The 23,043-nt window shown below is 48.8% G+C and overlaps 3 protein-coding genes across 4 annotated transcripts in view; 1 reads left to right on the top strand and 2 right to left on the bottom strand.

The window, feature by feature from the left end:
* The window catches only part of CCNYL1 (cyclin Y like 1), a 37,430-nt gene extending 30,375 nt beyond the window's left edge, over positions 1-7,055 (top strand). Inside the window, exons 9-10 of the mRNA XM_071434699.1 lie at positions 2,365-2,527; positions 5,312-7,055. Of these exons, the coding sequence (XP_071290800.1) occupies positions 2,365-2,527; positions 5,312-5,428 (280 nt within the window). The 3' untranslated portion in view covers positions 5,429-7,055. The remainder of the gene's footprint in view (positions 1-2,364; positions 2,528-5,311) is intronic.
* Positions 1-23,043, bottom strand: part of PLEKHM3 (pleckstrin homology domain containing M3) — a 122,996-nt gene that overhangs the window by 12,987 nt on the left and 86,966 nt on the right. Inside the window, exon 8 of one of the 2 annotated variants that reach the window (XM_071434696.1) lies at positions 17,251-17,431. In XM_071434696.1, the coding sequence (XP_071290797.1) occupies positions 17,254-17,431 (178 nt within the window). In that variant the 3' untranslated portion in view covers positions 17,251-17,253. Of the gene's footprint in view, positions 1-17,250; positions 17,432-23,043 lie in introns of those variants that run through there. The other variant, XR_011680352.1, reaches the window with a different exon arrangement.
* On the bottom strand, positions 10,219-17,204 carry FZD5 (frizzled class receptor 5). Its single transcript, XM_071434690.1, is given in 2 exon segments — positions 10,219-14,590; positions 14,592-17,204. Coding segments are annotated over 2 exon segments (2,487 nt in total). The 5' UTR covers positions 15,423-17,204; the 3' UTR covers positions 10,219-12,934.

Genomic DNA, 23,043 nt, shown 5'->3' with positions numbered 1-23,043 from the left:
GTTGGTACATAGTTATTGTGAGTTTTAGTAGTTGCAATATTTTAAACCAGTCATTTGATAATGAGTATTCCAAATACAAGTGTTAGTGAGAGAAAATAATTGGCAAAGGATTTCAATCACAGTTTCATTCTAATGTTGGAGATGGCTGGTGATGCTGCCAAAAAATCCCCCCAAAATCCCAGCAGCTCTGCAGCTAAAGACAGCTTGGCAGGACTCTGCCAGGTGTCACTCCCTGGGTGGGCCATCCCTGTGCAGGAACAGCCCATCTACAGGAGCTGGTGGCAGGTTCTGTTTGTGAGCTCCTCTGAACTCTCCTCTTGGCTCTCTCTGTCTAGAAGGATCTCACTAACCTGACAGATGCTCTTGTTGAATCACTGCAAGCCAAGCACAGGGGCTGCACCACTCTGGAACTGGCAGAAGGTTTTACATCTGATTTAGTTCACCCAGTTTGCAAATCTCTGTGTGTGTGTGTGCTTACAAGCCAGGCAGCCCTTGTGAAGGCAGCACGGCTGCACCTCCTCCCCACCAAACTCTGCCTCCACGGCTCAGAGTTGTGCTGGCAGTGCCCCCAACAGCTTTGGAGTTTTTTAGGAGCTGGGGGCTCCCAGGTTCTGAAGGGATACAAGATCCAGGCCTAGCAACTGCCACACGTGGTCATTTGCCTTTGCCTCATCCTACTCAACATAGCTGAAGTGTTTATCTTAATTTTCCCAACAAGCCCTTTTCTATTTGCCCAAGGCAAAGGTGGGGTTTTTTAATAAAAGGCATTTTTCTTTTGGGTTTTGGGAGATAGTTTTTTTGTTTGTTTTACTTATTTCTAATGGGAAAAAAATCAAAGGAAATTCAGTTGACATTTGGAAGTCATCCTTTGTCAGAACTTGCTAGCTTTGATGAGACCGAATCCATAATTGCTGAAAAATTAACAGTACAGCTGCTAATCTTGCCATGATTGTTTGTAAGGGGACACATGCTGTTCATTCTTTAGGCTACATATATTTGTAAATAAGGCACAGACAAAACATGGGCATTATCCTTTCCCAGGTTTTAAAACACTGTTAATAGACTTGTTAATCCAATGAAGAATTGTATTTTTTACAGAATTAAAATGTATTAGCCTAGTGAGTACAAATGGGGCAGTGAAGAGCATTTACTCACAGGGTAAATCAAGCTCTGATCAGCTGATCATCAAAACATTATCTGATTTACATTTCTATAGGCTTATGACCATATGAACAGGAAATTAATTTTGGCACCAGGTTCAATGATCCTTGAGTCTGCTATGCTAGAAAGAAACACAAAGCTGCTATTTATACTGAGACCCACCACCCAATGCAGGACAACACAGATGATTCCTTGATTTATTTGCCCCCGCACTGATAGGTAAAGCATCCATTTTAAAAGCTCCCAAAAAAGCAGTAACAGCCTTGGCACTGACTTGGTGCAGCTCATCCTCTGGTGTATTCACAGTTGGCTGCTAAATTCTGTTGGAACAGATTTGCTACCTGTAGGGGCTGTTGTTGAGTTGTTGTTGAACTGAATTGCTGGGTTTGAGTACTACCAGTTTCTTTTTAGGTTAATTTGTAAAACATTGTTTCTCCTCTGTAGAACACCTCTGCTTTAGCTGACCACATTACAGTAGCTGAAGCAGGTTTTTTCATGTCATGGCACTCTCCACGCTTTCCTCCAAGTATTTTGCCCAGGGAAAACAGACAAGAGTAAAAACTGGACAGTGCCCTTTGACATAGTACTTTGTTATCCTGCCTAATGCTATTGAGGAGAAAATTCCTTCTCCCACCTAATGCTGCTTATTTATTTATTTATTGGAGATGAATCCATGTTGCTTCAAGAGGCTTTTTTCTGTGAGATAATAGCAGCAGCTCTTCATAGATCCATTTGTTGCCGTGGTGATCTGCCTACTCCTTTTGTTAGTCCGCCTCTGCTTCAATAAACCCCCTTCCTGTTATCAGCCTGGTGAAAATGTCTGCAAGTTCTTCAGAGCTAATAAACAGCATACATCATTCCTTTCATCTGATCACTATAGCGTGGGGCCGTATGAGAGTGAGAATGGCGCATGAATTGTACAGCTGCACTAATGGAACTCGGCAGAATGAAGCTCCCCGCTCCGCCGGGCGGGTGCACACAGGGCACTGCCTTCCGAGCCCAGCCTGAGGTGCCAGCACTCAAAAGCTGCACCTTGTTTGGAGCACCAGGGAATGACCTGTCTCTCGAAACTAATAATGCAGAGCTCTCCATGACCTGTTTCAAAGTTGCTGGGTTTAAAACAAGCTTGAGGTCTCTTCAGTGTTTTCAGCCAGCTAAAACAATCTTTTTTTTCCTTTGTCTCCTGTCCCTTATTCCTCCTAGGAACGAGATGGAAAGACACTTCTTGGAGCTACTGCAGTTTAATATCAATGTTCCTGCCAGTGTTTACGCCAAATACTACTTTGATCTTCGCTCCCTAGCAGATGACAATAACCTGAGCTTTCTGCTGGAGCCTCTCAGTAAAGAGAGAGCACAGAAGCTGGAGGTAAATGGTCTGAGAGTGGCTGAGCTGGGGACTCCTCTGTCTTGTATGAGTAGTAAGAGCATCTGTTGCTAATCATGTTAAGTGGCAGTTAGAAAAACTAAAAAGCTTTTAGATTAGTGTATTACAGGGTAATTTAACCCTTTTATAAATACAGTTAGCACTTCTAAAACTATACATAGGCTAAGCTAGAATTCTGAGAAAGGAAGGGTTTTGGAAGAGATTACAAAAGTCTAGCAGATAGCAGAATAAAATGGATGTTATTTTGGGAACCCTAGTTCAGCTAGGCTACTTAAGACTGAAAGGATTAGTGTCATATGTAATGGATTGTCTGTCCTTCCCTGGTCACAGTCTGTATTCCAAGCACCTAGAGACAGTCACACTCGGACCCTTCTAAATACTACCAGCTGAAGGTTTCCCACTGCATCCCACTGCACAGCTGCTTTTAGATTTAGAGAGAGCACTCTTACTGCTCTCATGCTTTAATAAACAATTTATCTGGGGGCAGCTGCAGAAATAAATTGTGGCTTCCCACCTTTACCAAGAAACGTTGCTTTAAGATAAACTCTTGGAATAGCCCCTTGTTGGGAACCCTTCAGAATGCCCAGAGGAGTGTAAATGCAGATTACTGTCCCTTTCTGCTCCATGGAAAGGCTGCCCTTGTGGGGAGGCCCTGCAGCCTTCCTGGCATGAAGGCTCATTTTAAAAAGCTTTAACTTCTGCAGAGTCAGTCTTCCTAGTTGCTGGAGATATGTAAGACTTTTTGAAAATATACAAATTACCTGGGTTCCCAGGGAAATTTCTGTTGAATCAATGCAACCTTTCATCTGTCCAGGTTTAATTGATGACTCTGCATGTTGTTTTGTTGACCTTTCAACAAAAGCATTACCACAGGCCCTGTACACACTGATACCACAGTCCCTTTCAGAGAGGGGTGTGCTGCAGATTCTTGGCTTATATTGTTCCATTGTCCACCCCCAATAATTCTGCCAAGGGCTAGGGATTTTATTTTGTCCCATAAATGCCTGAACTTCAGGAGTAAGTGGGATCCCTCCTGGTCCTTTGGAATGAGAAGTATGATATGCCTATGAATTCCTCTATTTAAAGTTAAGCAATGCAGCTCTTCTGCTTTGTCTCACCCTTGTTACTTGCACTTTAAGCTAACACTGTCACTAATTGTAAATGTGGTTGTAGGGCAGTTCATAGTCCACAGGAAATTGTTTACTGAACTGCTCAGTGCCAGGGCATAAGTGGATGATTTACAGATTGTGAGCCTGTTTTGTTTCTTCTTTCTTAGTATTTGGGGGCTTGGTATTTAAAACCAGAGTAATTTTCAGACCACTTTGTAATTTGCTATCATGCACTTACTAATGCATGTATATTGGACATTTTGGGGTTTAATTCTAAAATATGATAAATATTTAGACTATTTGCTAAAATTTTTTATTCTACTTTTCGTTTAGAAGCATATAAGCAGCTGATAGGAGCCTGTATAAAGCAGTGAATTAGTGAATTCCAGAAACTGAAAACTGATTTACACCATATGGGCAACTGGGGCTAAATATGTCAACACAGGTTGCTGTGTGATTGATGTGCTAGCATTAGAGCAGGATGGAGAGTCTGTCTGGTCTTGCACCAGGAGCTCATGCCGCCAGTGTCTCAAAGAATGCCACTCTTGAGCCAAATGCATGCCTCCAGAAGGTCGGCAGAAATAAATGTAAATAATTATTTTAAAATACACTTAGAACTTTATTCATGCTCAGAGTGCTTTTCACCTTTTGAACTTGCAGAACACTGGGCTGTGCTGAATGGGTGCTGCCTTAAAGGGAAGGTGCAGGCTTGTAGCTGATCACAGGACTCTGAAAGTTCATCTGGTGATAGGTGGTAAATTATTAATGGAAGTAAATGTTCAGGGCTGAAATTCAGTTTGTTTTTTTTATTACAGGTATCCTTATTAATTTGCATTGATAATGCCTGAAGGCTCCAATCAGAAACAGATCTTGCAGGGGAGGAGACACAGTATTTTTTTGACAATTGTCTTATTAGGATTTAAATAATTAGGCTTGTTACTAGAACAGCTAGATAAGCAGGGCAAAGGCAAGCCAATAAATTCATGAAAAAGCAATTCAACACTGGATTGTCTACATGTGCTAATATTTAATTGCTATAGTAAAGTACCATGGCTGCCCTCCCATCTCAGATCATGGGGGTGATCCTGGTAAGAGAGAAAATGTTGGGAGTGAGGGAGTAGAGAAGGTAAAGGCAAAACAGACACCCCAATAGAAATACATTTCCTTGGCTTGCTTGTCCTGAGTGGCCAAGTGTAAGATGCCCAAGGGAGCACAGAAAGCTTTTCAGTTTGAACCTTTTCTCTCAGAGAAATGCCTGTGTGCGTTTCTGCACTGTTGAAATAAATTTTTTGTGCTGCTGCGTGCACCAGACCCAGCTACTGGGGTCATTTTCAACATAACTTCCACAAGCTTAAGTCTGAACTGGATCCAAGTTTTTCATTAGATAGTGAGACTAGTAAAATAAAGAAGATACTTGCACGTGGAAACCACTCACCTTCTTTAGGTCTACCTTCCTGATGGCTTGTGTTTACCTGGGGACAGATGCCATTACTGTTCTCCCTCCAGAGTAGTCCTTATCTGTTGTCATTCTGGAGAAAAGCCAGAAGTGTCACTGCTGCAGAGCACCTGTGCTGTTGGAATTGCACATGTAAAACCTCCCTTGGAACGTTCAGACCTTCCTAATGCGGGTTTTGCATTTTGTGTGTGTGCTGTGCAGGCAATCTCCCGGCTGTGTGAAGACAAATACAAAGACTTGTCCAAAGCTGCTATGAGACGATCTTTCAGTGCTGATAACTTGGTTGGTATCCGCCGTTCTAATGCCATCCTCTCGTGAGGAGAGAGCGAGGAGCAGCACCAGGAGCAGCGTCCCAGGAGCCGCAGGAATCACCACTCCATGCACGCCAGCCAGCCCGGATGGTGGCTTCAGCAAGGGGAGGCGAGAGTGAGCCAGCCAAGGGAGCCCAGCGCTTGAGGAACACACTTGGTGCAAAAGACAAGACCTTTGTCAAATCAACTCTCTCCTCCTTCTGATGTATCCAGAGGTGCAAAAACAAACTTTTCTCCTTCTCTCCCCCACAGATGTTTGCTTACTATGTAGGCCTATAGCTGTGAACTCTTGAGGTTTTTAATAATAAGTAGTTTTAAATTTTAGAATTTAAACACTAACCACATGACTATAGTTACAATGTTCTTCCCTCCTCTCCCCTGTCATCCAGAGTCTTCACTGCATTTGTATTTCAGGTCAATGCAGTGTTAACAAAAACAACACATGGGACTCTTAAAGTATAAAGCCGCTCTGGAGCTGAAAACAGTAGCATAGACACGTGTTGATGGCTTTTCCCTGGTTTGGCTACTAAAAGCTGCTATTATTGGTGATGTGTTCATACCAAGAAGCTGCCCAGCAGGAAGGAATTCCACCTCTGCACCCACAACTTCACTCCAGTAAAGATTGTCAAAAGACTTTGAATGTTTTGACTGGGGGCAGAGATACGGTTTTATGTATTGTTAAAATGTATAGGGTCCATGCTGCATTTCTTGTGAATTATGGTGCTTCTCTCATTTTCTAATACTTATATTGCTCTGGAAGAGATGTAATCTGTGTATTTTTCTGAGGCATTGAATGAAAAAGTTGGTCTGGAAACATCATCACCATCCCAAACAGTGTAGCAATCCAGTGGTGAATGGCGTGTGTGCAGCACTGCTTCTCTGAGTTCTACTGCAGATCTCTTGTGCTATATACAGTGAGTTCCTAAAGCTGATATTGTGCATCCATCTGGCTCTCCTCGGGTTTCAGTTTCCTGGGAGGAAGTTACATTCATAATGAGACAATAATGAGTTTGAGAATCCTGGACTACCTATCAAGGTAGATGGAAAGATATTGTGTTCAACTGAGAATTATCAAAAAGCTTTCTATAAACCTTTTTTTTTTCCCAAAGTGAATTTTATCTTGTGCAACTGCTCTAGAGGCTTGGGGTTTGCTCTTTCTGAGACTTTAGAACAGAGCTTACTTTCGAGCTCTGAAACTGAACTCTAAACAGGATAAGTATTATTGTAGACTCTTCCTGTTACAAGTCTTTGTAGTATCTTCCCTTCTTGGATCCAAATAGGTTCTAGGCAGTGTCCTAGGAGCAGATTTCCCTCTGAATGACACGGGTTTTGTGCACTTCCTCTTATGGCCAAGGCCCAGAAACTTACACTGAGTGTAACAACAAGTCCATCTGCCTTTGGGAGTGGGGCTGTGTGAGTGCCATCATCAGTGTGGCTGCACTCTGCTGTTCAAGTGATGCATACAGCCTTTTGCAGTATGCAAATATGCCAGCCCCTGGCTCCCAAACCCACGGGACTTGGCACTTCAGGTATTGATCACAATTCAATACTGAAAATAACACTACATCTTCAGGTGGTTTTTCTTTCTCATGTTTGTATTAAAAGAAAAGCTAATAAACTCTATTTTAATTAAAGTTAAAGGTGAAGGGTGTGTTCTTTACAGCTGTTGGATTCCACTGCCCCTCAAAAAAGGAGGGGGAAAAAAAAAGAGAAACCCCAGTGGTGTCTGTGAAAGCCTCTCCATTGCCCCATCAGCCTATCACCTTCATTTGGTCCCCATGGGCTGGCAATGTGTGGCAGCAGGCAGCAGACTCCTGGGAAGGGTGCAGCCCAGCATGGCTGCCCAGATCTTCCCACATGCTCTTTGGATTTAGAACTTGACTGGGCTGCTCAAATAAAACCACTCACTGACAGTTTCTTTGCACTTCAATGGGCTTTAAGTAGGGCCAGTCTCTCTGGAGGCGATTTGATGGTGTTAAAGTCCTCCCTTGAGGAGCACTAAATTGGAAGCTACAAGTGACCAGCTCCTGGATTGACTTGTGACCTAATTGCTAACGAGCTTTGCTTCCCTCAGCAGGGCCAGGTGCCTTCAGCTGTGTGGGATCAGCCTGGTGCACTCTGCTGTGGGGCTGCTCCAAAAGCAGCCACTCACTGGGAGCTGCTCAGCAGAGACTGGGGCCACTCATTTCCCTTTTTTCCCTTTATCCCTCCAAGAGATGGAGACTCTTCCTGCTGATCTGGATGGCAGGTGAATGACATCTCAAGCTGATGGCTGCTTCTGCAATATATCCTGCAGGAGACAGCTGCTATGAACCTAATTTTGCTTTGAATATTACGTCGCTTTAGTTTTACTGTAGCCCAAAGCACATTATCAATGGGATTTTGATTTGTTCAGCATATACTAAGCAGGCCTAACTCCAGCTCAGCTTAAGAGGAAAAAAGTAGCAATTCTGTTTCCCATTCTGGTACCCCTAAAAGAGTTAGATTCTGGAAAACAAAACTAGTGTATTTCTTAGCTAAACAATACAAAGTAAACCATACAGCTCCCTTTTGAAGTGCTGGGCAGTAATAATGTTTCAGAAGGAATTGCATAGAGGTGGTTCTGCTGGACAATGAACTGTAAAAGGGAAATACCCTCCAATTTGCACTACTCTGTATGCTGGCAACACTTTTCTCAAAGAGGCAAAAGAAAAATTACAGTCATGGTCAGAATACTGAAATTACAGAGACTGTTACTAGTTTCTGTTCCCAGGGAAGAGAAACTGGCTATGGGATCAATATACCTTGTTTTTCTTAATCCAATAGCTGAATAATATTTAATCTATGTTGAGGTGACCTCTGCCTGCTTTCAGTTCCAGGGCAGCACTCCCCATCTGGCAGTAAATGCTGTTTGCAGAGACAATAGCTATGTTATGGCCCAGCCAGACTAGCAGGGGCAGGAGGCCATGGAGGTGTTAGTGGGCTACAACCCTAACCCTTCTCTTTGTGTACAGGGACTGTGTATTTTGTTTCCAAGGGAATTTTATGAGAACTACTTCAGTTTGGGTTTGGCAGTTAAGAGGACAGGCACTTGAGGATGGAATAAATGTCAAGACCACTGCTCCTGGATAAGAGTAGATGTGTCAAGCATACCCTGAGCAAGCAGAATTGGACAGAAGAGCCATTGAGGCAAGAGCTTGCACAGGAGGTTGGCAGGAGTGCTCAGGGCAGGGTGAGCTGCTCCGTTCACAGCTCAGCACTGGGCAGGCTGCAGCCCCCAGCCTGTCCTGGGATTTCCCACAGCACCATAGGACTATGACACAGAATTGGTATTCCACATCATTACCTGGGAAAATATCCTTGCACCAAATAAGCTGTTTGCCAGCACAGAGTGAGTTGCAGGGTGCTGCCAAAGTGACTGTAGTGCTCTTACTAACACCCACCCCCCAGTGGACTGGCAAAAGAGCACTTAAATGGCAGAGCATGGGCCTGTTTGTCTTAGCATGAGGAAAGTCTCAGGCTGCCTTCACAGACAAGGCATTTTCTAGGTGAAATAACCACTTTGGCTTCTGATCAATATTAAAACCTATTTGAAGAGCCACATGGTCCCCATGCCACCCAGCCTGAACTTGTGCTGCATCTCCACCCTTCAGCCCCAGGGAAGCCGGTGACTTAAGTGACTTAAGGGTGGTTTAAGTTGACCAAGTGGAACCTGGAGAGCCCAGGAGCACAAGCATTAGGCCAGCTGTGAGAGATCACGTGTGTGCTCACGGGGACACAGTCCTGCAGGTAATTCACACACTGCCTGCAGGAGAGGCCCTTCCCTTGCTCAGAAACAGTGGCTGGAGGTAGGCGGTGGATGGCAGTGCTGCCAAACTCCTGTTTACCGAGGAGCTGAGGACACAGCAGCTTCCTGCAGGCAAGAATGACAACAAGGCTGCCAGCAAGGTGCTGGAGTTACGTCTGGGAGCAGGCAGTGAGTGTCCACAGCTCCTTGAGAAGAACCTGATGCTGAAATGGTTCATGTCCCCTCCACACCCCAAAACTGCTGCCCGTCAAACGATAGGATCAGTCCCAATAGTGTGTGGTGTTTTGCCTGTACTTGAGCATGGGGGGCAGATCCCTGCAGAATCAGGTGAGTCAGGCTGTGGGACTGTCAGGTTTATCACTGGGTGCTGGAATGCTGCTTCCAGGTAAGAGATCCTATCTGGTGGGACCTGGTGTGTGCCTACACACCTAACTAGATAGTAGAGTCCTGCACCATTAGTCACCACGGAGCCAGCCTTAACCCCTTGCTGTCCCTCCCCAAAGTGCTCCTCGCAGATGGAAGCACAGCCACCCAAAGGGGCCGGCGTGCAGCATCCTGCTTGGCTAGGAGCTGTCATCTGCTTGGCCTTAGGAGTACCAAAGGGCACCTCTTCAGGGCCTGATCTCAGCACAGAGCAAGGGACAGTACTGTGCAAATTGCAGAACGCCAATAAAAGTTGATCGTTAACCCTCTTAGCAGCGAGGCGTGACCTTGGCCCGTCAGGGAAGGCGCTGTCAGCGCGGTCACGGGCACAGCCCCAGCACAGAACCCGGCTCAGGGCAGAGCCTGGCACTGAGGGCATGGATGTGTGCCATCCTCCGTGCCAGGGGCAGCGCTGCGTGGGGTTCCTGCACATGGAACGTGCTATTCCTGTGCCACGCAGTGCAGCTGCCTCACCAGTTCCCCACGATCCCCAGCGATAAGAGCCCGGCTCGGCACTCCAGCACACGCCTCCCCCTCCCCCAACAGGTAAGCTTTTAAGGTAATAAACACTCTAACAGAAGCAGAAGTAAAGAAAACAACACACACTATTTTTTTCTCCTCATAAATAACTAATCTTGATACTTCTCTTTGAATAAAATTTCTTCAGCTTTTCACATAATATAGTACAGTTATTTAAGCAACATTGAACAGCATGGGTAACGGAAGAGGCAAAACCCAACATGTAAATTGGCTACAGCAGACAGGGCACACGGAAATGGCTCCTTCCCCCCTCCTGCCACTTGTTGCTGAGAAGCCAGGCTCAAACACGAGTTGATTGTATTACCCTACCATTACATCAAAGCTGAAAATGCTCTCGCATTTTTCAATAGGCAACGGTTTGTAGCTAATCTTGGATTTCTTTACACAGTCAGTTGCACTTTGGAAAAAAACAAAAACAGCAAAATACCACCTTTGACATGGTTTTGTTCATGGTTTTGTTCATTGTATTGCATGATGTATGTTTAGCTGTATCTACAAAAGGCACTATAGAGAGAGAGTCCAGCAAGGTGTGGACTGGAGGAGGTTGAAATCATTTAATGCCCTGGATTACAGCACGAGACTACCCACAGTGTCTCTGTGCCTGACCTGCCCCACTGCTGAGAACACACCTGTCCCTAACCTGTATCAAAGGTCACTACATAAGGCTTCTTTATGTACAAATTAGGCTATAATTCAACTATTTACAGTGTGTAACACAACATTGGTGCAATTCTGCCCACAATAAAGCACTCCAACATGCTGGAGGGGGTGAGCCCTATTGCAAGAGTGCAGATGGGTGCATCTGAACAATCCCTGGTGAGCCCTCCATCCTTGCACCTCTGTCTCCTCTAACCAGGACTCCCCAGGGACACTCATGCAGTACCTTTATCTGGTGATGGGTCACTTGAGAATTCCCTCACTTCCCAGGTTTTGGTTTTAAAATGAGGTGGAAACCTTTTTGACTGAAGTGGTCCAAAGGTGTTAAGAACAACCTCAGATCCTTGCAGTCCTGCAGGAGCAAAGCCAGCAGTTGTTCTCTGGTGCTTCAACAGCTGGGTCACAGTGCCACGCTTGAAGGAGGGCAAAAAGGACTCCTGTAATGGCTGGGTAGTTTCATACATCACCACTGCTTAGGGCAGGCAGAAAAAACAATTAAAACCCAGGTGCTTTCACAAGTGGCCAGAGGCAGCCAGCCTCATCCTGCGCCACACCTGGAGCCCCTTGCCCTGGCTGCATTTAGGGACTTTGACAACAGGGCCCCCCCACCATTATTCTAACAACTGAAACCCAGCTGTCACCACTGCTTAACGCCAGGCAGTGCTGCTCTGTCAGTGTTCAGCTGCTGTCTGATCCAGGGAAGTGAAAAAGGCTTGGGAAGTTGGAGGAAAAGAGGTATGAGTGCTCAGCTAAGTTTTCCTAAATTAACTGCTCCTTCTCAAACCTGGTACTCTAGCAGAGACAGAGCTTTGAGAAAAGCAGCAACAAGTATTGAAGCTGACTGACTGGAAAACCCAGCTGCTGCTCTGGAGAGACAGCCTGCCACCTGGCTGGGACACCCCCGTGCAGTCACTGCTCACTGCATGGGTGCAACCACCCTTTTAGGGAGCATGGTTGTGCCATGCTCAGCTGCGGTGCCACAGCTGGCGGGCAGGACACAGGCCTGCCTCCCTCACCCCAGGTAACCCACACAGGACAAGGGGGACCGGGGAACTCATCCCCCTGCAGAGGCGAGGGTGCAAGCGGCACCAACCCTTCCGGGGCACAGGGCCCTCGGGAGAGCCCCGCTGTCGGGGCCAGAGCTCCTTGCAAACCCCGTGCTGGGCCGGCAGCCTCACACCCACAGGGCCCCTTGTGCAGCCCCCGGCTGAGCAGCTCCGTGGGCAGTGCAGCTGGCTGCCCATCGCAGAGCAGGGAGTCAGTGCCACCCAGCTGAGCCCAGCTCCTGCCCGGTCTGAGCCCTGACTGAAGGGAGCCGGCTGTGCTTGCCCAGGGCAGAAGGGACCGCAGGGGATCACCTGGTCCCTGCCTGCCCTGCAGACAGCTAGGACCCTGTCCCTGTGGCAGATCCTCTCCACGGCCCCTTCCTCCTGCACTGCCACCACCCATGAAGCCCCCGGCCCACACAGCTCCTCCCCTCCTGGTCAGCATCCTGCTGCCTGAGCAGGACCAGCGGCTGCCTCACACCAGGGCCCCCAGGCATCCCCTCCTCAATATGTGGTGTGCCTGGGGGCTCTGAGAGCAGTCTCCTGCTCTGCCCAGGGCACCCAGGGAAGCAGCACCCCCTGCCAGCTCTCCCTGACCCACTCTCTAGGCTTTAGTGAGGAGCCCAGTGGCAGTGCCACCTGGGGCTGGGGGCCACTATCTGCCCTGCCTGCTACAGCTTTGCCTTTCACCCTGGCACCAGCAAGACCTGCCCAGAGTCTCGTTGTGGGACACAAATCAGTGCTTGAGGGTCTACTGCCACCTGATTGGCCCACAGGCAGCAGCATCCCAGGACCCCAGCCAGGATGTGGGACCCCAAATGGGGCATACATGGCAGTGCCAGGCTCCAGACCACCCTGTCCTTCTGCCTCCACATAACTGGCAGCACCTCCTCCTGCCCTGCCTGGGGCTGCAGCTGCTCTGTGCCCGCGGTCCCAGGCAGCACCACCATGGTGGGGCTGAAGATGCCAGGGGTGGCCCAGCTGTCACCCCCTCTTCTGTGGCCCAGGGTCTTCACAACCCTCTCCTCCCTGTGGCTGGGGTCACCGAGGCTCCCTCTGGTCACACATGGGACAGCGGGACCTGCTTGTGGTAGGAGGCCATGCTGGGCAGTACCGTCCTGCCCACCAGCGCCGGGCTGGCCTCACCGTACCCCGAGGTGCCCGCAGGCTTCCTGGCCCGGCAGCAGCGGGTGCTGAAGCGCCTCCAGGACTCCAGCGTCTTGCCAGACCAGATCCAAACGCCGGAGGTGATCCCCACCACAAGGCACATGAAGTACTTGAGCATGAAGACAGCATAGTCAGGCTTGGGGCGGTGAGGGTCCCCCGGGCAGGAGCAGTTCTGTGCCTGCTCCCAGGCCTCCCGGTTGTGCTGCTCGTAGATGTAGCAGGCGATGACGATGGTGGCAGGCACGGTGTAGAGCACGGTGAAGATGCCGATGCGGATCATCAGCTTCTCCAGCTTGTCGGTTTTGGTGCCGCCCTGCTTGATCACGCTGCGGATGCGAAAGAGCGAGATGAAGCCAGCCAGCAGGAAGAGGCTGCCGGTGAAGAGATAAACCACTAGTGGTGCCAGCACAAAGCCCCGCAGATTCTCCAGGCTCTGGTTGCCCACATAGCAAACCCCAGCCACCGGGTCACCGTCAACAGAGCTCAGTGCCAGTACAGCAATGGATTTGGCACTGGGAATGAGCCAGGCAGCCAGGTGGAAGTACTGCGAGTAGCTGGCAATGGCCTCGTTGCCCCACTTCATGCCAGCAGCCAGGAACCAGGTGAGGGACAGGATGACCCACCAGATGGAGCTGGCCATGCCAAAGAAGTAGAGGAGAAGGAAAACCACGGTGCAGAGAGCAGGGCCTGTGGTCTCGTAATGGATGTGGTGGTGCTCCGGGTTGCAAGCCACATTGGCGTGTCCTGCCACCAGCCGCACGATGTAGCCCAGGGAGACAAAGAGGTAGCAGGCAGAGAGGAAGATGATGGGGCGCTCAGGGTACTTGAAGCGCTCCATGTCAATGAGGAAGGTGGCCACGGTGGTCGAGGTGGAGAGGAAGCAGAGGATGGACCAGAGGCCGATCCAGAAGGTAGCGAAGGTCTTCTCATCCTGGGTAAAGTACGGCTGGTAGCAGGGGATGGCACAGTTGAGTACCTTCCCTGTCCTGATGCGGTTGTACAGTGGATGGGACTCCTTGGAGATGGGGATCAGGGGCGCTTTGCACTTGCAAGTCTGACCACAGTCCAGCCCTGAGAGGCGCTGCCCATCGAGTGGCGTCAGGTTTTTGGCCATGTCCTTGGCAGGGCGCGTGGGCTTCCCGAAGAAGGGCGGCAGGGTGGTGGCTTCCGTGTGGTTGTATCCCATGCAAAGCACCTCGGAGTCTCCCAGCACCGGCAGGCTGTCACAGCTCATCCTCTCGGGCCAGGCAAAGCCGTACTGCTGCATGATGGGCGAGCAGCCGGCCTTGGCCCGCTCGCAGACGGAGCGACAGGGGGGCAGCGGCTTCGTGTAGTCGGACAGGCAGATGGGGGTGTACATGCTGCAGAGGAAGAAGCGCAGGTCCGGGGAGCACTGGATCTCCACCAGCGGCCAGAACTGGTGCACCTCCAGCCCAGCCTCGTCCTGCGTGTCGTGGTTGAACTGGTTGGGCATGTAGGTGAGGTTGTAGCCGATGCCCTTGCACATCGGCACCGTGATCTCCTGGCACACCAGCGCCTTGGAGGCGGCGCGCCCCGCCGCCGGCAGCCCCAGCAGCAGCGGCAGCCCCAGCAGCAGCAGCGGCACCGGCAGCCCCCGGCCGCCCATCGCCGCCGCGCGTCCTACCGCCGCCGCATGTCCTGGGCACCTGCCGCCTCCGCGCCGGGAGCGGGGCCCCGCCGGGAGCGAGAGCGGGATCCCGACCGCCGCCGCCGCCGCCACCTGCGCTCTGGGGCGGGCGGGCGCCCCCGCTCCGCGCCGCGCCCGCGCCCCGCCCCGAGACCGCCCCGGGACCGCCCCCGCCGCTGGCTCCGCCCCGCCGGGGCTCCCCGCGGTCGCCCCCGCGCCGGGCACCGAGTCCCGCTGGGCGGAACGCCGCGCTGCCCCGGCCCCGCTGCTGGACGCGTCCCACCGGGTCCCCGTGCGCCGGCGCTCGGAGTCCCGCGGCGGCCCGGGGGCAGGAGGCCAAGTGAGAAGATGACGGTGCTGCCAAACCACGACTGCTCCGCATTCGTGCATCGCCTTCCCCTCTTGCCCGCCGGGCCCCTCCCGGGACCCGGGACCCTCCGCCCCCCCAGTGCCGCGACGGCCCGGCCCGGCTTCCCCGGCTCGGCGCGAAGAGCCAAGCGGCCGGAGGCAGAGGGCAGACGGTGCCTGCAGCGCTGCTGCCGCTTTTCCCCTTCCTCCTCGGGCCCTTCAGCGCCTCTTCGCGGGAAGGGGCCGGGGCCTCGCCCGCCGTAACGGGACTGGGACGAACGGGGGAAACCCTGGGTAGGGGAAAGGAAGACGTGAAGGGGTCCTGACCGGCTTTGCCTTGCTCCGGCCATGGCACATCAGCCGGGTACAAGGGGCGCTGCAGCATCTACCGGCGCTGCCCGCGCCCAGGCTGCCCGGCGGGCAGCGCTCCTGACTCCCGGAACGCTGAGCCTCGGCGGGAAGGAAAGCCGCCCCTGCTCGAGTGCAGGCAGCTGCGCTACCACATTCCTGCCCCGGATTCCGGTCGCCAGCCGCTCCGCCAGCCCTTTTCTTCCCGCCCAGGCGGGTGGCAGGCGCTGCAGCGCAGCGCGAACCGACGACGAGACCGTGCCGGGGCAGAGGGCTCTGCCCAGCGCCCTGGGACCGCGGGCTCCTGCCAGAGCCACCGAGGTGGTCACGCTCAGTTGCCAGGAATTCCAATCCTCCAGTCCATGCATTCGTAAACACCGAAATTGCCAGCCCGATTTTCAAGCGCTTCCCTGAAAGCCCTGAAGCCCACGGCATGTTGAGGGCACACAGGGGAACAGACCTGCTTCAGAAGCCAGATTCGGGGATCCAGATTGCAGCTGCTGTGGCAGAGCCTTATTCTGCCCAAGGCAGAAGGCCTTGCACAGGAGCTACTCACTCCACCTCAGTGGATGTGGATGGAAGGGCATTTTAGACCAGAGCACTTTCATCCAGCCCTGGATCTACTAGTCAAGACATACCCACAGCACATCACAGATACAGACACCTTGCATTCAAGGCCTGGTGCTGGGGAACACCAGCACCCAAAATACCCCCAACTGCACCCAGAGCCACAAAGCAAATACTCAAATCATGACTTAGCTTCTGCCTTCCTCCCAGAAGTAAAACCTGGCTTGCTTATTGCTCTGAGGCCAGTGGCTGATGTACTCACAGGCAGAGCACTGACTGCTGATGACCAAAGCCATCAGTCATTTAAAGGCGAGAGACCTCACGACCACCTCTGAAATCCACATCTACCCAGACTAGGCATGCATATTACTTGGCAATGTCAGCTTTCACTGTTAACATTTTTTTAAAAAAGGAAAAAATAAATCTCACATCCCTATACCTCTTTACACTGTAAGTTTTCCCTGTAATAGAGCTATACAGAAGAAAATTATAAGTTACATGTTCCTTTGGAAGACAGTGGCATATCATTGTAGCAGGAGTCATAACTTTTAATTCTCCTCAACAATGAGTTTCTGTGAACTAGCAGCCCAGCAGAAAGCAATCACAGACAGTTTCATTATGGCTGTCAGTTGATTATCCAAATTATAGCTGAGAGAAGAGGGCAGCCTTTTTATTATCACCATTGCTGTACAATTAGAAAATGCTGATGAAGCTCCATAAGAGCAGGAATTGTCTTTTTTTGTTGGCATTTTTCATTTTTATAAGCATTCTCTTGGGCAACATCTTAGTTTGATTTGACACACAATGGGGAATGGGTACATAAGTGGAAAGGGAGAAGATAAGAAGGGGAAAATGGGGCAGCTCTTCATTTCAGTTAATCTATCAACTCTTGTAGCCTGGTTCAGGTTTTGCCACTCCTCCAGATGTATCTAATTCTTAGAGCCTGGCTGTAAATAATGCTGTATTCGCTACACTGGGGACACATAAAATCCAATTAAGAGCCAGGTAGACATCTGTTGGCTTGCTCTGTGCTTCTGTTTCCTTTTTTGTTTTTTTATGAATATGTAGCAGAACAACCAGAGCAGGATTAAAGGGGTAAGTGCAAGTGCAGTTGATAGGTTTGTTACTCATCTCTTCAGTAAAGGATGAGAGTGCACTGCATCCAGCACATAAACAGAAGGTGTGTCTGCACAAAATTTACTGTGTTAAACCCTGCAGACAAAAAAGGAAGTGTTTCCTGGCCCTATGAAAATGCTCTTGCAGTTAAAAAACTCTTAAATTATTAAAAATCACTTTACCTTTTATCCACGTGCAGAAGTGTCCATGAAGCTCCACCATGCTAGACAGGTCTGCCTGGGAGTACATCTAACCCCTGCTCCTGGCTCCAGCCCAGAGGATCCAGGCAGGGACTGGCAATACATGTCCTCACAGACATACCTTCCACTCACTGACGAATTTTCAGCTGGGATGCAGTGGTTCCTGGTAGAAGCAGAAAGTAAAAAGGTGATAAATATTTCTGTATTTGGTTCTTTCACTGCTGACTGTCAGCGTACACTGTTTACCTGGACAAATTGCTTTTGTGCAGGATACCATGACTTTTAAAAGACTTTAGAAAAGGACTAAGTGAGTTTCCTTTGTAAAGACTGGCTATTGCCCTTGCCCTTGTTAGAGGACTCAGCAGACTTTTGCAAAGAGCTTTTCAGCCCAGGCTTTGGGCAGGGACAAAGCCGGAGAGCACTGATCTCGCTCTTGGCTTTGCCGGCACCAAAGCAGGGCAGGAACCTCCTGCCCCTCTTGTCACAGGATCAGCACACCACCCCTTGGCCCTCGACCCTTCTTGCTTGAAGCAGCAAATGCTGGTTTTGTCTGCACTGCTGACAAGTCTCCAGCTCCCAGGAAGGGAGCAGTGGGGGCCCAGTGCAGGTGATCCCGGTGCTGGTGGGCAGCCTGCCAGTCACCCCAGCTGGAGGCTGTGCTGGCTCAGGCCCTGCTCAAATTAGCAGTGACCCCTGATAACAAACTGCTTGAGTGAGGAGGTGCTGGGGACCATAAGGTGGCTTGCAGCAGCACAAGACTGTGCCTTACTGCCTGTCAGGAGTGCAGGAACAGACATCACTTCTGGCATCAGGGTGCAGCCCCCAGGCAGCACCAGGACAGCAGACCACTGTGTACTGGTACAAAAGGATATCAGTGTTTGCCCCACACTGAGGACATGGCTGCATGCTGCACCAGGGCAGGTGTGCTTCTGCTTCCACCCCTGGCAAGTGTTTGCCTTCCCTCCTAAGAGCTGCAGCTCCAGGCTGCCTGTGCTGCAAAACCCTGGCACCAAGACTGACCTTGTACAACAGCACCTGGAGCAGGAGGCTCCTAAATTAGACCAAGGTTCTTGCTGCACTGCAGGCAGGAGGAACCTGACAGGCAGGGAGACAAGAGAGACTCTTGGCCCTTTGCAAGCAGGCAGAGCAGAGTGAGAATCACTGCCAGCATTTGCAGAGGGACCCTGGCACCCAAATCCTACTGAAGTGCAACAGCAGCGGGGGTGAACATTTCTCATGTGCTCAGATGAATTAGAGGCTGTGGCTTGGGGACAGGAATTCAGATTTAAATCATTTGAATGCTTTTCACCATTCCCTTAAAAATCCTAGCTTACATCAATACAATTTGGTTTTATATACACCTGTGCAATTACACACCTTAGCGTATTTCAGGAAAACAAAACCATGCCAAACTGTAGCCATATCCAAAAAGTTACATGGAACTTGAAAACTTCTGAGTGAATTAATCCAAAATTTAATTTCTAACAGTGATACAAACTTCAGCAACACCTAACTAATACAAGTGCTGCAGTTTGAAAAATGCCACCAGAAGTTCAGGTAAGACCAAAGTAAAATCAGGAAGATGGCTGCACATAAAACTAATCTTGCCAAACTCATCACTTAATTAATTAACTATACTTGTATGTATAAGTCCACATAAAATGTATGCAATAAGCTTTCTTTGGTCTCCCCAGGCACTGGGAACCTTCCCATAAGCCACAGTTGGAATACTGAAGTTCCTGTCCTGCGGTACCACTACCACAGCATGCAGAGGCAGGATCAGGGCCCTGGCCCAGAGCTGCAGGAGGGTTGGTGGTGATGAGGATGGGCCTCTGCCATGCCACAGCCATGGCTGGCTTCAAATCCCCTTGCTGTGACTCACAAAACTGAGATAAAGAGGAAGCAGTGAAGTTCCTTACTTCTAATTTTCTTGGGGGGTATAGTGCAGCCTGAAACATCTGAAACTTTTCAGATATGTAGTTTTTGAAACACTGCACATAATGCTTTTTATTTTTCTTTTCTTTTTCTCTCAAAAGAAAACAGTCCCCATAGTGAAGTTGACATGATAAATTAGTATAGCCCTGGCAAAGCCCTCACTCTTCATTTGGCAAATACTTATTTATGGACTTTCAATTTGTAGCTTATGTAACAACAGGGTGAGTGACTTTCAAAAAAAGCTCCGCCATGTATTGACCTGATACAGCCTAATGGGTCCTTCAGAGCAATTAGGATTTATTGTGCTAGTGTCTATTGTGTATAGAGACCATTTTAAAAACATGTGTTATTTACCCAGAAAGCAGTAATGACTGTTTAAATACAGTGAGATTGTTTCTTAAACTCTTGCTGCTCTATACATTGCAAAAAAGTTACTCCAAATATTTTTCAGTTGAATACTTTGCTCCAGTGGGATTTCCAAGCTGGATTATTGCATGGCACATATATTTGTATGCCTGTAGCTGTAAGTGAACCGAGTTCCCAGCAAAGCTGCAAAATGAGCAGCCTTGAAGCCTGGAATCTGAGATTTTTATCTCAACCAAGGGGCCAGAGCTTGCCACTCTAGTGGTCTGAGCAGCTCAGGCCTTTTCCTAACTTAGAGAGCAGAGCATTTCCCATGAACCAAACAAGTTTTGCCCCGTCTGATCTGAAAGTGACCATATGAGCCATGAAGCTGTGGTTTGCATCATAGCACATCTAACCCTCTACATGCACATGAGGTAGGGGCCATCACCACTTCCCTGCAACCTCCTGGGGGCCAGCATGCAAGAACACAAGTGTTGGTTTCTGAAGACCAATGCAGCTGTGAGAAGCCAAACCCCTGGCTAGGCCCCAGCAGGCCTGAAGGAGCCCAGCTTTGCAGCCCAGCAAAGATCAGCTCTGGCTTAACCAGCTCTGACTGACCACAGAGTAAAACAAACCCCCAGCTCATCCATGGGAGCCATCAAGTGCCTCTATGAAACAAAAAAATATAGACTAATTACTGCTTGACTCTTCTTCAGACCAATGGTGTTTTAATCAGCACTATCTCAAAAATAGTTTTTTCCTTTTCTGCCTTTTTCCTGCCCCCTCCTTTGCTGTGTGAAGCCTTCAGGGTGAAACTGCTCAAAGCAGTTCTTTGGCAAAATGCTTTGCCTGCCCTGCTTCAGATCACAGCCTTTGGAACTTGTTTCTATCTGCTTGCTTTACACCAAAATTGACATATTATCTGTTACAGCTGCAGAGACAGAAGTGCTAAGTAGTTTTTTTATTCCAGCAAAAAGAGGGACAGGTTTTTGTCTGAAAAATTTGTGGCAAGTATTTCAGAGTTAGGATGCAAGTTTGTAATGGCCAATCCTCTGGAGAACAGTCAGGCAGCATTGAAGTTGGCTATAACTTATGAGTTCTGTTTTGTGGAAAATTCCAACATTAAAAAACAATGTAAAACACACCAGTTTGTTCCAAACAGGGCAAGCTGCCTATACTTCTGAGCAATCCTGCAGCATCAAGAAAAGCTAGGTTTCCTTTCAAAACATGGAGAATTCCTAGAAGCCCCCTACCCAGGAAAGCCTTAGGAGCAAAGGATGGGGAAGGACCTGGAGTTGGGGACATGGAAATCCTGGAGAGATGGATCTTGCTGGCAAACTGGGCAGACTTCAGGCAGGAATCTGCCTGATGAGCATTTGTCTCTTAGGTCCTGCCTGATTTTCAGAGAAAGTTGGTCAGTGAAAACAGAAATGTTTCCAAGAATTTTTCTGTCTCTGCCGAACTGACACTTTACAAAGAAACTGCTCTCGGCTCAAGCATCTGCCATCATGGGTAGTCTCTCCTGGCCTTAAAATTCTATGAATTGGTGCAAAACATATGATAACAACTGTTGCTGTTAAAAGCAACTTCAGTCTGTGTTCAGAATAGTTCAAGTTCAGTCTGTCTTTTCCTGAAAATACAGAGTTTATTTAAAATAGATTTCAAACATGTAAGCCAGTTTGACTGCATTTCTTCACTAACAACTCAAGATGCTGTGATCAAGACCTTCCAGATGCAGTGATTCTGGACTCTCTTGAGGCAACCTTAAGGGATCATTATTTCCAGAAACTGGACTCCTTTACAACATGCCATATTGCTCACTTAAGATCAGAAACAATCAAAAATTATGCATTTGAAAGCTTTATCCTGTATATGTACTTATGTACATTACCCTAGAAGGAGAACATTCACATACATTTTGTGTTTCTATGAACCAGAAAGTATCAAAGCCAGAGACCTCCTGAAACAATCTCTTCTATCTGACCTTTTAGGTGTTCTTGCTAAGATCAGGCACTTCAGATTTTCCCTGTCTGCTTTTGACATCCTTGAAGTGCTTGACACAGAGCTAGAGGAATATCAGAACTAAGATTTAGTGAGTCATGTCATTCACATCACGTGAATAAAACTATGTTGAAATACAGATTTAAATCCCTGCATAATCAACATTTATTGGACACAATAAAAAGAGCCAGAAACAGATGAGAAGGCAATTAGCACTAGCTAGAACTATAGACATTTTGATTACTTCCTTCTGCAAGTCATTCATGGCATAGTATAATACACAGGTCAAGGTGATTTGGGAAAGGATGTTGCTAGCAACCTTCCATTCAGGTATTAGTCAGATGTGAAGGATTAACACATGCAAGTGACCTTTATGTGCTGTAGTGGAACGGAAATGGAGCAGAAACTGCAGCAGGAGCCAAAATGGTCTTTTCCCAGCTCAAGGCTGAGTGGTTGATTTCCCAGCTCTCTGTGGCCATAAGGGCAGGGACTAATGTTAACAGAATTGAAGCAATCCAGGAAATTTGCTGGACAAAAGAAGGAATCCATTCTCTAAATCCTGCACCTCACTGCCATGCACAGCAACACTGAGCATGCAATTATGTTATCTAGCTTGGGATATGACCTGGTGATGCAAGAAAGTGCTCTAAAATATTCCACAAGTGCTAGCATAGCTGCCAAAAATATTGATGACAAGGTTCTGTAGTCCTCTTACAAGGCTTTTTTTTACCAAACTGATACAATCAAACTGATTTTGTAAAAGCAACAAGCTGACACAAAAGGCAGCACAATTGCTGCAAAGATGGGGCTCATGTAGGTCAGCATCTTCCTTATTGCATGAAAACACTGAAGTAGCTTGCTTCAGCTTGAGCTCAGAAAAGTCTGCAGAAGAATTCATGTTGGATATGCTGGTGAATTAACTGTCCCACTATTTGTGACAAAGCAGAAGCTGAGCTCTTCTCCATGTCTCCTTCAGTGCCAGACCCCCAACCATTACACCATCACAAGGCAGACAGGATTCTACTGGGTGCACTCACAGAAATCCCTGTGCAAGTTTCCACCTATGCCAGGTGCTGACTGTACCTGCAGTTCAAACTGCTCTTGGCCTGAGCTGACAGGGAACACAAAAAACAGGAGAAAGGAAAGGTAATTCTCCTTGTTTCTGCAGACACAAAAGGTTTATGGTTTGTCTCTATGGCCAGAGAGAGCAGTGAAATCAACCTCACGGTGCTGAGCTGGAAAAATACCATTGTGGCTCCTGCTGCAGATGCTGTTCCCCTCTCTGTTCCACTAGAGCTCACGAGACTGAGAACCTCTGCTCTCTGCTGCAGGGAGGCAAGGCTGCACCTCTCTCAGTCAGGGCCAGGCTTACACTCCTGAAGACAAAATCCATTTCTGGTAGATGAGCAGTCTGGAGGGAAACAAGGCAGATTCCTTACCTGGGCCAGCCAGCTGCATCCTGACAGGAGCAAACATCCCTCTTTCAGGGAGGAA

The sequence above is a fragment of the Agelaius tricolor genome, unplaced genomic scaffold (genome assembly GCF_023055355.1).
Source record: "Agelaius tricolor isolate 1412-34295 unplaced genomic scaffold, bAgeTri1.0.p SCAF_10, whole genome shotgun sequence".
NCBI lineage: Eukaryota > Metazoa > Chordata > Aves > Passeriformes > Icteridae > Agelaius > Agelaius tricolor.
This window is presented reverse-complemented; position numbering and strand designations above follow the sequence as displayed.